The sequence below is a fragment of the Sorex fumeus genome, unplaced genomic scaffold, assembly GCF_029834395.1.
Source record: "Sorex fumeus unplaced genomic scaffold, SorFum_2.1 ptg000098l, whole genome shotgun sequence".
Classification (NCBI taxonomy): domain Eukaryota; kingdom Metazoa; phylum Chordata; class Mammalia; order Eulipotyphla; family Soricidae; genus Sorex; species Sorex fumeus.
This window is the reverse complement of record NW_026606155.1, coordinates 88,325,235-88,342,351: the sequence shown is the minus strand read 5'-3', so window position 1 is coordinate 88,342,351 and position 17,117 is coordinate 88,325,235. Positions and strand designations below refer to the sequence as shown.

General features: G+C 36.9%; 1 protein-coding gene across 2 annotated transcripts in view; it reads right to left on the bottom strand.

Annotated features, from left to right (window-relative positions):
* Positions 1-473: 473 nt before the first annotated feature.
* The window catches only part of GOLM2 (golgi membrane protein 2), an 85,056-nt gene continuing 68,412 nt past the window's right edge, over positions 474-17,117 (bottom strand). Inside the window, exons 9-10 of one of the 2 annotated variants that reach the window (XM_056133867.1) lie at positions 10,953-11,120; positions 474-2,530 (exon numbers count right to left, since the gene is read on the bottom strand). In XM_056133867.1, the coding sequence (XP_055989842.1) occupies positions 2,460-2,530; positions 10,953-11,120 (239 nt within the window). In that variant the 3' untranslated portion in view covers positions 474-2,459. The remainder of the gene's footprint in view (positions 2,531-10,952; positions 11,121-17,117) is intronic. The other variant, XM_056133868.1, reaches the window with a different exon arrangement.

The window sequence follows — 17,117 nt, the reverse complement described above, 5'->3', positions numbered from 1 at the left end:
TTATCTTCATAATGTAACAAATATGTTACAAATGGGAAACCCAAAAGAAATACAATTTTAAGATTTAGAAAATACTTATTTTTTAAAATTTTTTAAGTCCTAATTACAGACCCTGAAGCACCTCTGGAGAGGTCTCATCCCAAACGAAGTGAAATAAAATTATCTGGTTCAAGTGTTTGCTTATATATTGTCTGAACTATATCTACTTGAATGTAGGTTCCATGTGAGTGGAAATTTTGTCTATCTTATCATTTGTTGTAGTCTCACTACCTGTAACAACAAATCTCAGTATTAGGACCCATTCAATGTTTGCTAAATAAACTAATCCTGTTGTAAACAACCCTAGTGTAAAAGTTTCCCTTTAACTCTAGTTTAGCTTAGCTTTAAATTAATTCCAAAAGTTTTAGTGTTGAAATGTAACTATTTGAATCACATGAGCATGATGTGTTATCAGAAACAGCAAAATAGTGAAACAAGTTTAATCTTTAATTTATTAGAACCCAGTAAGGGATGATTTTAAAACCAGTTTCCATCAAATTAACACTTAATTTAGGGCAAAAATACATTTAAAAAAACCTAAATCTTAAGGCAGAAGTAAAACATTATAAAACCAACATGTTTAATACAGATTGTAGAATGTCAGGATTTTAAGAGATTCACATATTTTATAGCACTAAAATGTTAATACAGTCAGAAATATTATCAATTGGTCCAATATTTTTCAGTTTATAAAATTTCTAGAATGCTAATTAGAGAAATTTTTCTCTAAACCAAATGATTGTTTTTATGACAAAAGAACTTAAGGCAGAAAAGTTTATGGTTTTCATGAAAATATTTTACAGTATTTTATAAAGTATTACTCTAGGAGTACTTTTTAGATTCATCTTCCTGTACTAACACCTGAAAGGTACACTATAATTCCCTTTAACGCAATTTAAAAAAAAAAGAATTAATATACCTATTCAGGGTAGGCCCTATTCTACTGATAGCAAAGGCTTACTTTTATATGGTAGAAAAAACAATTTTAGTAAATTACTTCATCTTTTCCTTGTCACTAAATAATTTCAAATTGTATTCTGAGAATTTTTTGTGCCTCCAAGAGGTGAACAATTGTTCTCACTTCTATACATTTGATTTTTACTAAAACCTGAGTATAGGGAATGTGTATTTATATGCAATTAATAGCATCTCTTCTGTAAAAGAGTTAACAATCCTAAATTTCTCCTTACAATTAAGACCTTTTTTTGGGAGGGGCAATGATAAGATTGAAAATGTTTTAAATTAGAACACAAGGAATTCTAGAAATTTTAGCTAGCTTACACTTTCTACTGAAAAGTGTCAAAAAGACAAATGCATTTAAAATAATTTTGTAAGTCTAGCAAATATGAGGCTTATGGGTTCTTAACTAACATATTAAGTAATTACAAAGATTCTTCATTCTTATTACAAACTTTTAAGCTATTTTAATAAAATGGCTGTAGAACTCACTGTACTTCTATTTATCTGTGCATTAATAAAAATCTGTTAAAACTCCTTATTTAGTACTTCCGAAAGTCTACTCAACACTAAAACTACCAGAGAAACTTTGAAATACTGATTGTAAATTCATTTCAAAGTTGATTTTAGCCTTTAAAAAAAAATCCAGCATTTAAATCATGAACATGTCCACCAATTTGAACTCAAAATATTAATATTTGAGCCAGTTCTCATCATAGTACTGGCATTATGTGAAAAAATAAAAAATCAAAAATATATTGTCAATCATGCATTTCACAACTTCAGGAACTTAAGGTATAACTTATAAATATTGTTATATCTTTGCAGATTATCTCATCCTCCATTAGACCTCACTTGAAAGATTATCTTCCAAAATATATCAGAATTCGTGTCAAATAAAAGCAGGGAAGGAATTCTGCACATGTACAGCCCAGTGTTTGGCAACCTGGTTCTTTTGTTTCTGTGACTATTCTAGGTCTAACTCTTGAATATTATGAGATGGGCGGGGGAGGGGGTGTCAATAATTCCAGTTGGGCTAGTAATAATATATTAGAATATAAAACTTTTTTCAGTGGAGGAACTGTTATCACTGTGGATATTCTATGTGCAATATATAAACTGTACACCCATATTTTCCTGTTTGTCCATCTGTGGAAAGAATTAAGATTTAAAAAATGTAAATTATACATTATTTTGCTTTAAATTCAAAGACTACAGTTTTGCTTACTTTTTTTTTTTGGCTCAACTGTATCATAACCCAAAGACTCTTCTTTGATAATATAATATGAAAAAGTTCACATATGTACATGGGTATTCTCCATCATTAATTTTTTTTCTTAAGTCAATCTCAATGTATCTTTACAATTGATGCAACTGTTCTTTACAACAAAAGTGAAAAACAACAAAGTAGAAATTACTCCATTTTACAGCACTTTCGGTTTTCCGAACTTTTCTTTTTAGACTTAAAGAACATCATTGAAACGTTGCTTTCCATAGTCGGCAGGGTCTATCTGAAGTTCTCGTTCTTCATCATCTGTAAGGAAAATGATTCTGTATCAGAATATTATTTTTAAAGTCACTCAAAGAAACCAAATGATGGCTCATGTTTTTTCTTAGTCTTGAGTAGCTTCTGTGTACTAGTTTATACCTTCTGCAAATGTGTACTATATCTTAGCTCTTGGCTAAAGAGCAAAAAGTCTACAATTTTGGAAGGTTACTTAATTTGAACAAATATTTTTATGATAGGGAAGAAGGAATGGAGGAAGGGAGGATGGAAAGCTAGATACAGTTAGCAAAATGTTAGGAACCTATGAACATTGAATTGATCCTTTTATATAATTTATTTATAAAGATAGGTTAGTCCTTTAGAGGTTAGGTAGAAACCATTCTATGTACATTTTCATGTCTTAAAGAATTAAGTAATATTGTTGCATAGTAAGACCTCTCTCTGTCTGTCTCTGTCTCTGTCTCTGTCTCTGTCTCTCTCTCTCTCTCTCTCTCTCTCTCTTTCCGTTTTTGGGCCTCATCCAGTGGTGTAGGATTACTCTTGGCAGTGCTTGCGGGGGACCATATTGGGTACTGGGGATCGAACCTGGGTCAGCCACTTTTAAGTCTGACCTGCTATACTATCTCTCCAGTTCCAGCAAAGTAAGTCCCTTAAAGTCACCTTCAGTAGCGCTATTAAATGAGCCCACATAATATGCTTAAGTTAGACTTAACTGGCTATAAATCACTTTGCTTTTTCTGTTTTCTTCTTGGTATTAACTGCCACTTGAGAAGTCTGTCTGCCTATAGCAATTATTCTCTTTATAATTTTGCTACAAAATGAAGACTACAAACTAATCAATGTTAAAAATATTAGGACAAACTTGTTTTCTTTGTTTCCTTTATTTGTGATGCTGGGGATCAACACATAGAAGGCAAGTTCTCTACTGTCAGGCTACTTCCCCAGTCTGTTTGACGACCCCGAGCAGTACAGAAGGAGGTCTCTCCCAGCAGTGCTAAGGAGACCAAGAGATGATGGGGATCAAACCCAGGTCTCCAAGTACTCTCTAAGAGGCTCTTTTTTATTGCTGTTGCTTCTTGTTTGTTTGTTTGTTTGTTTCTGGATCACATCTGGATATGCTCAGGGATCATGCCTGGCGGGTTCAGGGGACAGTAAGGTGTTGCCTGAATCCAACACAGGTTGGCTACATGCAAGGCAAGCTTCCTACCCACTCCACAATCTCTCCAGCCTCCTATCTTTGCCTTTAAAAAGGAAAATAATCACTGGCCTCTCTCCAGAAAGTTCTCCTTAGGATTCATGTTATAGGAACTTACCTATGGCTATAGACAAATTTTTGAGGGCTTTCCTAAATTCATTTAATTACTGAACTAAATGATTTACTAAATTAATGTAATCACTAAACTAAACAAATTACTAAATTAATTTAATTACCAAATAATTACTAAATAATTACCAAATTAATTGCACCATGGATGAGTAGAAAAAGTACATATATATATATATTTTTTTTTTTTTTTGGTTTTTGGGTCACACCTGGTGATGCTCAGGGGTTTCTCCTGGCTCTGTGCTCAGAAAACACTCCTGGCGGTGCTCAAGGGACTTTATGGGATGCCAGGGATCAAATTTGGCAAGTGTGCTCCCTGATGTACTGTATCTACAGACCTTACACACTTACATACAAGAATTCATAAAATTTTGTTAGGAAGATTTTTAAAGGAAGAAGTACTATCACTTATTTTAGTTTTTTTTAATTTATTGAAACATTTTGAAAGATGTGAGGGTAGAGAGAGAGAAAGAGAAGTACATATTCTAGAGAGAACACAGGCTTCTCAAGAGTAGAAATAAGCAAAGAAACATTGAGACAAGCAAGTGAGATATGTGTTCAAGGAAGAATATAGACTTTAGCAAGCCTCTAGGGGTTTTTAAATGAGTAATAACAAAGGTTTAAAACAGAAAAACTCAATTCTAGTCCTGTTTAAACAATAAACATGATTTAGTTCCTAAACCTCTTTGGATCTCTATTTTCTCAGTAGAATAACAATGCTTTACTGGTAGAAAAATAAAGTAGTACCTATGCAGGTAGTACTCAAAGTCCTCTACAGAGGCTGGAGCAATAGTATAGCAGATAAGGTTTTAGCCTTGCATGTGGCCAACCCAGGTTTGATCTCTGGCACCCAATATGGTTACCTGAGCACTGTTAGGAGTAATTCCTGAGTACAGAGCCAGGAGTAACCCCTGAGCATTGCCGGGTGTGACCCAAAAACTAAAAAAAAAAAAAAAATTTTTTTTTAAATCCTATACAAACCAAAGTCCTCTATAAACATAAGAGAATTTTACTGTTCACCTCAGCAAAATTTTAATATGGTGACTTCATATAGTTTTTTCAGAATTACAGAGGACTTTGGGGATGTTGCATTAAAAATGCCATTTGTTTTTATTAGTTTTAGGGATTTTTTTTGCAGTGTTGGAAATTTAATTACAAATACATGCAAGGCAAACTTTTAAGTTACATCCTTACCCAGCACAACAATTTCCTTCCTTGTTTATATCATAAACAGAGTCCCATTTTCATTGCATCTACTCTAAACAAAATTCAAATTTCTACCAAGAACCTCTTTGCACTTATCTATTAAGTATAATGAAATTACCTAAAAAAATCTGATGCAGAATAATAGATGATCAACAATTCATATTTTACTTCATTTCATATCACTTTATCACAGTATCACTGTCATCCAGTCGTTCATCGATTTACTTGAGCAGGTGCCAGTAACATCTCCGTTCATCCCAGCCCTGAGATTTTAGCAGCCTCTCCTTACTTGTCTCTCCCAATGATTGGAGGCTCTTTCAGGGTCAGGGGAATGAGACCTGTTATTGTTACTGTTTTTGGCATATCGAATCTGACACGGGGAGCTTGCCAGGCTCTGCCTGTGCACTTCATTTCATAAAGTAGCAAAATTAACATTAAATGAATGAAAGGAAATACAAAGTTTATAACATCAATTCCTAAATCCCCTTTTAAATAAAAGAAAGATCACCTTTATAGAAGCTCTACTAAGGAGCCAGAGTGATAGTACTGCCAGTAGGGTGCTTGCTTTGCACACAGCTGACCTGGGTTCTATCCCCAGAAACCCATATGGTCATCCTGAGCATTGTCAGGTATGATCCCTGAGTGTAGAGCCAAGAGGAACTCTTGAACACTGTTGGTTGTGACCCGAGAACAAAACAAAAAATAAGACAAACAAAAAAATTTCTACCAACTTTTAGGACAATATGACAGTGTGATCTGGGGCCAGAGAGATCATACAGCAGTAGGGCTGTATTAATTCATGAGTCAAAATGCTATTATTCTCTCCGGCAGGAAACCCAGAGACAAAGTTCTAGATTTGCTTTTGTTATTATTTTGTTCAAAAAACAACTATACATTGTTTACAGTGTAACATAGGGCTGAACAAATATTTTAAGTCATGTTCTTACATATAACAATTGTTAGGTAATTATATTTATTCCTATTTGACAGATGAGGAAATTCTGAGGTACAGAGTCAGGTCATTCACAGGGTCAAAGACCTCAGAAGTGCTAAAGCTAAGATTCAAATTGAGGTAATATGACTCCAAATTCTAAGTACTTAAGCACTAGGTTAAGCTTCCTTCCATGTACCTATTTAGTAATATTTTATACATTTCATATTTTAGTAAACAAAGTAGGAACTTCCATGAGATTAAAGGTATGGTTAGGGGGTGCTTGCCTGCCTTGCTTGTGGTCAACCCTGGGTTAGATCCTGATACCACATATGGTCCCTCAAGCACAGTCAAGGGTTGTTTGAGCATAGAGCCAGGAGTAGACTTTGAACACTGCCAGTGTGCCCAAACACTTGCCCCCTTCACACACAACAACAAAAAAGATAGTGAATAGAATTTAAAAAATACCCATCTCCTTATCATAATAAAGAATAAAAAAAATCAAAAGTATAGTAAGTATTGTAGAGTAATTTATTTTTCACACAACAGGAATCAAACTTAGGGCCTCAAACACATAGAGTATGTTATCTACCACTGGGTTACATTCCCAACCCCCAGAGTTAACAGTTAATTATAATAGTTAATCCTTTGACTGGGTTGCTAAGAGAAGCCAGAAAGTTATTTTTCAAGATTTTTATAAAATAATGGGGCTGGAGCAATAGCACAGCGGGTAGGGCGTTTGCCTTGCACACGGCTGACCCGGGTTTGATTCCCAGCATCCCATATGGTCCCCTGAGCACTGCCAGGAGTAATTCCTGAGTGCAGAGCCAGGAGTAACCCCTGTGCATAGCCGGGTCTGACCCAAAAATCAAAAATATGTATATAAAATAATTTCTTAAAAATACAAGAACTAAAAATAGGATTGTAAACATAAGAAAAATACACTTCACTAATCATACAAGAAAACACTATGCAAACATCACTGCTCCAAAAATCTAATTCATACAGACAGACATCAGTAAAATAAAGCATGCCCCTATTGGCAGAGATGTGGCCAAAGCCTCCATTTCATATTCATAATTTCAGAGACCAAAGCTAAAGTGTTCTTAGGTGAGGCCTCAATCTCAGTCCATTGCTGACGTCTCTTGAGACTTGACTTGAGACAGTTTGAGAAAAAGAATCCAAAATGCAGAGAGAACAGAGAAGAACCCCTACTGTTAGGAACCTTGGTAGTACATCTGGAGTGTATGAGCATAGAGCCAGATTCTCCATGGGGGAATCAACAGTAGCAGGAAAGATTCCATTCTCTTTCCTGGGTTTGAGCGAAGATGTGTTTCAGGCATACTGAAATTTGAAATAAGTTTTTCCACAATACTGTGTTATATATAACGATTCCTCTAGTCCACTGTGAATGTGGCCACAGGAATTTAGAACTGAGAAGGATTATCTATTCTTGTTCAGAACTCTCACATTACAGATTTAAAAAATTGTGGCTCAGAATACACAGCTAATTTCCTAATGTTGAGATTAATTTTTTCCCCACTCTATTCTACTGCATGCTTTGGTTACAAGTGCAAATTGGCTTAGGAACCATTATTTCTACATTGAAGCTATGAAGAAATACTTTAAAATTCCAATTATTTAGGGCTGGATTGATATTACAGTGGATATGTGCCTTACACAGGGTTGACCCGGATTCAATCCCTGGCATCCTATATGGTTCCTGAGCCCGCCAGGAGTAATTCCTGAGTGTAGAGCCAGAAGTAACCCCTGAGCATCACTGAGTGTGATCCCCAAAAAGCCATAAATAAATAAGTAAATATTTGGGCAACAATAAACATTTGGAATCCAAACAGTGAATAAGCTGGAGAACAGCCATAACCCTCTTCCCCACATTTTGACAGCTGGTACTATATTTCTGAAGAATTCTTGGGGGAAAATGCCTAAAATAATTTGGACCTTTTGTATTCCTTTTTAGTTCATCCAGACTTAGCCCTCTTTATTTTCAGGAGCTAATGTTCTCACATCTCTCTCTTCTCTGTGAAGAGTCTCCTTATCAGCTGCCCTATCCTTCTGCGACTAACAACTAGTGAACCTCAAACTGGGATTAAAAACCATTCAGTGGTAACCCCCAGCTGAAGTAAGTTTTACTTGTAAATCAGGAAACTCCCAAATATACCAAAACTTTCTTAGGTCACTAAGGATATTATTTTAGGTAATTGTCTTATATTACTTAAATAAAATAATTTATTTTCCTGTGAAAGAAAAGACAAGGAACTAATGAGGGTACTGAGGCTAAAATGAAAACGGACAATGGAAACTTGGGGTGTAGGAAGAAAATGATACAGGGAAGTGAGTGAAAAGTCACTGAAAATAAAAAGTACCCTATTGAAGAGCAAAAACATAATTTTTAAAAATAAAAACACAAAAACTATCGCCAGAGCAATAATATACGGAATAAGGTGCTTGTCTTATTAAGGTGCAGCACTTGGCTGTCCCGGGTTCAATTCCTGGCATCACATTACAGTCCCAAGTCCCAACAGATTGAACCCTGAGTGCAAAGCCAGGAATCAGCCATGAACACCAGTGGCTGTGGCCCAAAAAATAACAAACAAAAAAACACACAAGGAATTTTGGTAAAAGTCAGCAATTTAAGACAGTCAAAAATGGGATCATGGAAGATGGAACAGAGCACATACTTTGCCTGCAGAAGCCCTACATTTAATCTCAAACACTGTTGGAAGCAATACTTGAGAATGAACTGAGAGATTTTAAGCACCACTGTGTGTAGGTCTGGGGTGGGAATGACCAGGGCATTTTTCCAGTAGCTGGGACACTTGCTTTACATCAGCAGTCCTGGGTTCAATCCCCAGGATCCCATATGATCTCCGGCATCCTAAGCACCATCAAGGGTAATTCCCAAGTGCAGAGCCAAGAGTAACCCTGATGGTCGGTTGTGGCCCCCAAACAACAAAAAAAAAAACAAAAGTACCACTGGGTGTGACTCAACCTTCCACTTCCTCAAAAAACAAAAACAAAAATAAATTTTCTTACTGAAATTAATTGATCCAACCAAAATGTTAAAATTATTCAATAAGATGGAAGACACTCTTATGAAAGAAAACTGAAGAATATTTAAAAGTAAACCAAGCAAGCTTTAAGAAGTTAAATACCAACCAAAGCGAGGTGCTTGCTTCGCACATGGCCGACTGGGTTGCACCCCCACCCCCTTAGGAATGAATAACCCCTGAGCACTACCAGGTATGGCCACAAAACAAAACAAAACAAACAAAAAAACTCCCACTCATAAAACAAAAAGGCCAGAGATATAGTACAGGACTTTGGGTGTTGCCTTGCTTACTGCCAATACTGTTTCAAATTCCTGGCACCGCTTATGGTCCCTTGCCCATGGCCAGGGGTCACTCTTCAGCACATAGCCAGGACTTGCCCTCGATCAGGGATTAGAGTATAGAGATAGATCAATGGGCTGAAGTGCCTGCTCTGCACGTGGGAAGCCTGAGTTCACTCCCTTGCACAGACACACGATCTCCTGAACACTGCCAGGAGCAACTCCTGAGCACTGAGCTTGGAGTAGTCCCTGAGCACTGCTGGGTGTGATACAATCACCAAAAAAAAAAAAATTAAGTAATTATTTTCTTAGTCATAGAAGAATAAAAATTCAAAAAGAAAAGCATATATATTTATCAGCTTACAACTTTTACTACAGGCCCTGTGTGTGCTAAATACTAGGAGACAGGGAAATATGGAATAAGGAAAGAACACAAACAAAAGAGAGACCAATAAATGAAAATTTCTGTCCTCCAGAGATTAATTTTTTATATACATACATGAAAGGCCTTAGAATATTTTAAATAATTATAAATATCGTCCAAACAAATCATAGAAGCAATGAAAAATGGTAAGATTTATGAAAGATGGATGAGATTATGGAAAGGATGAATATAATCTATTTAATATGACTAAAACTATTTGGTGATTCTCTTCGTATATTATTATATAAGTCCTAGCATTTATTATCATTCTTCTAATCTAGAATATACTATTAAAACGATGCTGAGGCAGAAGTGGGAGATCTAGTTTCCCTTTTTCTGTTACACATGTAGCATCTTTCCTTCTGAGTTGTATAAAAATAATTCTTATACAAATCTAAATAAAGGTTAATTATTCTAAAAAAAAGGAAGAGATCAACAAATTACATTGAAAAGTATTTCATGCACTGGATTATAAATTGAGTGTAACACATATTAAATATATAAATCAGCTTTTATAAAAGAGAAGAAGCTCCACAAGTACTAGTAAATGATATAAGCAGGCAGAAAACAGGCCCAAAAAATCTGCAATAAAACAACATACTTTGAAAGCATGCATGGGTAGGGCTGCATGCACATAGGTAGATTCTGAACTTTCATGAAGTTAAAAGCTCAGAAATAACAGTTAACAAAGAAAATATGTTGAATCTGTGTATTCCTAAATATAAAATTTAAACCTCTCAGAAGAAAAATTCTAAAACAGTCTTCCTATGCTAACTGAGTAGTGAAATAATCATCTTCATATAGAGAAGAACATTCCCTTTGTGGTTTTCCTTATAATCAAAAGGCTGTCTCTCATTACTTGTACCAAGAATAATGAAATACTGTTAGATGAGAAATAGAGAAAATAATTTCCTGGTAGTATTTGTCTTGGATAAAATCTAGAGGTAGATCAATTCTAAAATTTCTGAAGACTCTTAAGTTTCAAATTTTAAGTGTATCAATTATGAATATAACTACAACAAAAAATTATTTGAAAAATTATTTTCAGATCTGTAGATATTATCATCATAAAATGGTTTCAAAATAAAACTGAAAAACTGCACAGAACCTCTTTGTATTACGATTATAGCTAAGTGGAAAAAAATTCTACACAAATTCAACCAAAAAACTTGGTGAGTTTCACGGTCACAGCATGGAGGCCAGGCCCACGCTCACCTTGGACGTCTTCCTCTCCACCATCACCATCTTCTTCCTCATTGTAAGCCAGCTCAGCCTGCTTGTCTGCCTCATACTCACCTACGTTACCATCATCCCCATTATAATCCGCCAGTTTAGAGCCATGTTGCGGATCAACAGGGGATTCATTCTCATCAAAGAATCGGCCTGTGAAGTAGGTAAAGGATTAATTCAAGAGTAAAGAGAGAAGAAAAGAAGGGACCTAAACTGGAGGCAGACCAGAAAGCAGACAAGTGAAACCTGGCAATTTCGAGGGTACTGGTTACAGAAAAGATAAACTTCACAGATGCAAAGCAAGAAAAAAAATGAAACAAGAAGGAAGACTGAAAATCCTTAAGAATTTCTGTTTTGTGCTAGCTTTAGTACTTATTGTCTATGGTCTGAATGTGTTTTTAAAGAAAGACTACCATTTTCAGGATTTTTTCCCCCTTTTTCAGGATTTCTTTCCCCTTACAGTCGACAACTTTTCACCTTTTTTTGTTTCTTCAGTATTTGGGCTATCCCTAGAGATGCATAGGTTTCACTCCTGGCTCTGCATTCAAGAATTACTCCTGGAGGTGCTCCAGGGATCATAGGGGATACGTGGGATTGAACATGGGGTCGGCTGGAAGCAAGGCAAACTGCCCTACCAGCTGCACTATGGCTCCAGCTCCCACCAACAACTTTTCTGGTATGTTCTTTATCCATTACCAAAAATTTTATTAGATTAATCCCTATTTGAAATTTGCAGTCATTTATTTTCTGAAATGCCATTTTTCATGAATAAATTATAACTTTTTGAAATAAAAATAAACAAGTACTATGCAGGCTAGTTTCTTTTTGGGATATGCTAATATCAGGGACAGAGAGACAGTACACAGGTAGGGCACTTGCCTTGCACACAGCTGACCAGCATTTGGTTTCTGGCATCCAAAATAGTCCCCCAAGCACTGCCAGGAGTAATTCCTGAGTGTCGAGCCAGGATTAACCACTGAGCATTGCCAGGTGGGTACCCCATCCCCAACAACAACAATAAAAATAAACTAATGTATCAGAGGGCTATCTTAAGTTCTTTCAGTAACAGTGTTTCACATAGCATGAATTTCCAAGGAGCGATAGCAGAGAAGATAAGCTATTAAAATTCCTAACAGTATGTGTTTTGAAAAAACACCCTAAATAATTCTTGTATGTTCTTTTCCATTTCCTAGCGCAGACATTTAAAGTCAATGGTATAACCTGCTCAAGAAAGTTGATCTACAGGTTGCTGTTATATTGCACAATTAGAAGTCAAGAAGAGCAACAGTGCAACTTCTATTATAGAATATTATTTAACAACAGGACATGGAATATAAGAAATTTTAGGCACATCTAAGATCTGACTCAAACACAAGTTAAATGAGGGCCAGAGAGATAGTACACATTTTGGAGTATTTGCCTTGTATACAGCCAACCCAGGTTCAATTGCTAGGGTCCCTTGATAACTACCAGGCACAGAGTTGGGAATAACTCCTGACAACCAACAGGTATAGCTCCCAAACATAAAAAGCAAACAAACAAACAAAAAGTAACTGAACTAAACAGTTCAATAGTTGTGTTTTGAACTCACAATAGTGGGTTTTGGCAGTAGAATAAAAAAAAAAAAGAGCACCTTGAATCAGTGACCTCAAGGACAAGGTAGAGAATTATCATCTAAAATAAAGTGGAGAAAGAATTAGAAACAATGAAGACAACATAAGGGATGTATGAGACATCATTAGGAGGAAAAATATGCATATCACTGGGATTCCAGGAGATGAAAGAAAGGTGAGGTATTGGCTGTGGAGGAAATAATAGCCAACAACTTCCCCAATCTAGGAGGAAGACATTTACTATGATCCAGGAATACTAAAGAATTTTAAACAAACAAACAAAAATACTAAGACATACTGTAATCAAAATGGCAAGGCCCACAGAGAGATACACACCTAGAAGCAAAAGCAGCTTTTGCTTTTAGGAGTCTATCTCACTTAAAGGAACCACCAAAAGACTCACATAAGATTCCTCAAATGAAAATCTACAGGCAAAAAGAGAATGGTATCATTAGTCTTAAAAGAAAAGAACCTCCAACCAAGAATCCTCTATCCCAACAGACTATGGCTCAGATTTAAAAGATCTGAAAAAAAAATTTTTCCCAAAAAATACTAAATGGTCTTCAGGTTCAAACAACAAAGCTGCCAGGACCATACTTGACACATATGGCACCAGGGGTTGAATTCATCACATACTTGCAAGACAAGTACTTTACTGACTGAGACATCTACTATCCTCTCCTCTGTCTTTCTCCCCAATTCTCTATTATTTTTCCCCATCTTATCTGTATTGTTTCGGGGCCACAACCAGTCAAGTGTGGGGAGTGGGATGGACATGCAGTATCAAGAGTCAAACCCAGGTACTCCCACATAAAAAGCATATGATCAACCATTGGAGCCACACCCTCCGCACCCTCTGTCCCTCTTTCATTGAACCCAGACTGCTTGGATTCTAATCCTGACTCAAGTATTTACACTAAGTAATCCTGAAAAAGTTATAAAACTTTTTTTTTTGGTCAGTCTTCTCAATAAAATGGAAATGATATCACCAACACCTGGGTTTGTTATGAGTTTAGGACAGCAACTGGCATGTGCATACAAACCGCCTCACGGATATCTATTAGTAGCATCACTATTTGTAGTAATATGACTACTACCACAACTACTATTATTATTACTACTATTTTTGAGTTGAAGTCAACTAACTGCTAATATTTTTTTTCTTCCTGAAGTCTTTTTTTGGGGGGTGGGGGAAGGGAGGGTTAATTCACACCTGGTTGTGCTCAGGGCTTAATCCTGGCTCTGTGCTAAAGAGACTATGTGTGGTACTAGGGATTGAAGCCAGGTTAGCTAGACAAGCAGCTTCACCACTGTACTCTCTCCTGAGAGACTGGAGAGGCTAGAGTATTTTGAAGCCATAAATTTAGTTATAAATACAACTGCAAATGTATTTATCACACATTAATATGCTTAGTTATCTAATATTTGTATGTCATTATAAATTCTTCCCCAAGTTATTGAGAATTAGCCTTTTATGTTCTGGGACCACACCCAGCAGTGTTTAGACCATGTGCTGCTGGGGACCGAACCTGGGCCTCCCATATGTAAAGGATGTACAACAGCCCATTGGACTTTCTCTAGTTCCTGAGGATTGACAGAGTATGAATATATATATACTAAATTACAAACACATACTAAGGAGTATTATGTGAGGATTAAGTTTTAAAATACAAGGATTTTCTATTTTATGTTTTTTTTGGCCACATCCAGTGGTGCTCAGGGAACACCATGTGCAATTCCTGAACCTTTTGTACTATCTATCTGGCCCAATTTCCTCCTCTTAAAGAACTAGTATTTCATTACACATATGTATTACTGCTTGGTGACTATCTAGGCTGTTTTAACCTTTTGATTATCTTCAAAAAATGCTATTACAGGGGCTGGAGTGATAGTACAGTGGGTAGGGCTTTGCCTTGCATGCGGCCAACTCGGGTTTGATTCCTCCGTCCCTCTCAGAGAGCTCAGATACAAGCTACCAAGAGTATCCCGCCCGCACGACAGAGCTCGGCAAGCTACCCGTGATGTATTCGATATACCTTGGGGCACCAGTAATAAGTCTCACAATGGAGACGTTGTTGGTGCCTGCTCCAGCAAATCAATGAACAATGGGAAGACAGTGCTACAGTGCTACACACTTCATTGATTTTTCCTTTTCTTTTTGTTTTTTGGGCCACATTTAGCCGTGTTCAGGGAATACTCCTGGCTCTGTGCTCAGAATCACCCCTGGCAAGGTTTGGGGGACCATATGGATGCCAGGGATCGAACTCAGGTTAACCATATGCAAGGCACATGCCTTATTTACTGAACTATCTCTCCAGATTTTTCTAATATAATCTGAAATCTTCAGTATTCCAGTTCTACTGAACTTTCTGATTTTACCACTGAAATCCCTTCTCTTTTGTTATTGCTTTTATTATATTAACACAATGCATATTCTTAAATTAACAACTAAATTTATCAACCCCTTTGATCACTCCTAAGTTCCCATTTTTGGGTGTAGCTGCAAAACAAAAATAGTAAATAAATTTAATACATAAGTTTAAGTAAATACACATTAAAATTTCTAAGGACTGTCCACAGAATTTGAAAAATAAGTGAAATTCTTCCCTAAATTTTAATTAGTAAAGAGAAATTTTTGCTATATAAAAAATTATGCCATGTTCAAATTCTTATAATGCAGTTTTCAAGTTCATAAATGGTACTATAAATTCATAATAATAAATATAAAATTTGTGCTTATTCCCATTTCTCGGATCGTCCCTCCAAACCAGGTTTCTTTTGTTATGCTAATGAGGCAGTTTCAGGATGTATCTAAGGGGGAAAAGTTGGTTTCCAGGAGAATCAACCATTATGAGAGGATTGGAACTATCAAGGATTTCAGGGGAGGGAAGAGACTACAGTGAATTAATCACTAATGGTCAATGACTTAATCACCTTACATCATGCCATTTAATGAGGCCTTCATTAAAAACCCCAAAACACACTGGGGCTGGAGCGATAGCACAGCGGGTAGGGCATTTGCCTTGCATGCGACAGGCCCGGGTTCAATTCCTAGCATCCCATATGGTCCCCTGAGCACCGCCAGGAGTAATTCCTGAGTGCAGAGCCAGAAGTAACCCCTGTGCATCACCAGGTGTGACCCAAAAAAGCGGGGGGGGGGGGAACCCAAAACACAGACTTCAAAGAGCTTCTAGATTAATGAATATGTGGAGATCTGGGTAAAGGAATGTGCATGGAGAGGACGTGGAAGCTCCTCAAGCTCATATCTTATCCTCTGCAACATCTTCCACTGGATCATTCCTGAGTAATAAGTTTCTATAATACATAAGTAATCTATTAATTGAATTATATTATGCCTTTGAGTTTTGTAAGCTGCTCTAACAGATGAATCAAGTGCAAAAAAAAAAAAGATCTTTGTAACCTCAGATCTACAGTCAGTTGGTCAGAAACACAAACCCTAATCTGGATTTACAATTAGTGACTGAAGTGCAAGGACTGTCTGGGACGACTGGGCCTTTAGCTGGTGAGATCTTAGACTAATAACAAGAACACTGTCAGAACTGAGTTGAATTGGTATCAGAGAATTTCTTAGTGTGAAAAAAAAACATATGAAATGGCTTCAGAATAACTTTAGGAATAAAGATAGGAATCATAAAAAATGAAAATTCTAGACATAGGTTAAAAATGGTGATATAAGGGTTACTACCAGTACAAAGTGAATGCTTAGCATGTATGAGGACTTTGGTTTGATCCCTCCTCCCCATCAGCCCCCCACCAAAACAAAACAAAGGTCAATGAGCAATGTATCAACTAAATGCCACCCAAATAAATAAATAAATATATAAACATGAATGAGAATACTGAGACAAATGTTTATCAGGCTAGAGAAAAATTAATTTGAATTGCCATAATTCAACTTCTGACTTGAAAATAAATACAAATTAGTGATTTCTAGAGAGGTAAATAAGGAGAAAAATAAGTGAAAATTGAGTGATAAACATGCCCAGGGGAAGGAAAGGTTATTTCTAATTTTATTTATTTATCTATCTTTTTGGGTCACACCCAGCAATGCACAGGGGTTACTCCTGGCTCATGCAATAGGAATTGCTCCTGGCGGTGCTCAGGGGACCGTATAGGGTGCTGGAAATTGAACCCAGGTCAGTAGCGTGCAAGGCAAATGCCCTACCTGATGTGCTATTGCTCCAGCCCCTATTTCCAATTTAAAAAAATAAACTTATCATAAGAATCAAGATAGATATATTTTAATAGAAAAAAGTACAATTTATGGCCGAGCGAGCCCCGCCGGAGGACAGCGCGGACCCCAGCCCCCAGCGCGCATCCAGCTCCGGGACTGGCGCGCACAGCAGCCCACCGGCCCCCTCCTCCAGGTGGGTGGGAGGAGCCCATCAGAGCCCCGCCCCTGACCCCAGACGCGCCGCCCACCGAGCTAGCCCCACTGGAGGACAGTGCGAATCCCAGGATCCTGGGAGGGAGTGGCCTGGGACTGACTAGGGGCATGGCCTCTAAGAAGGGGGCG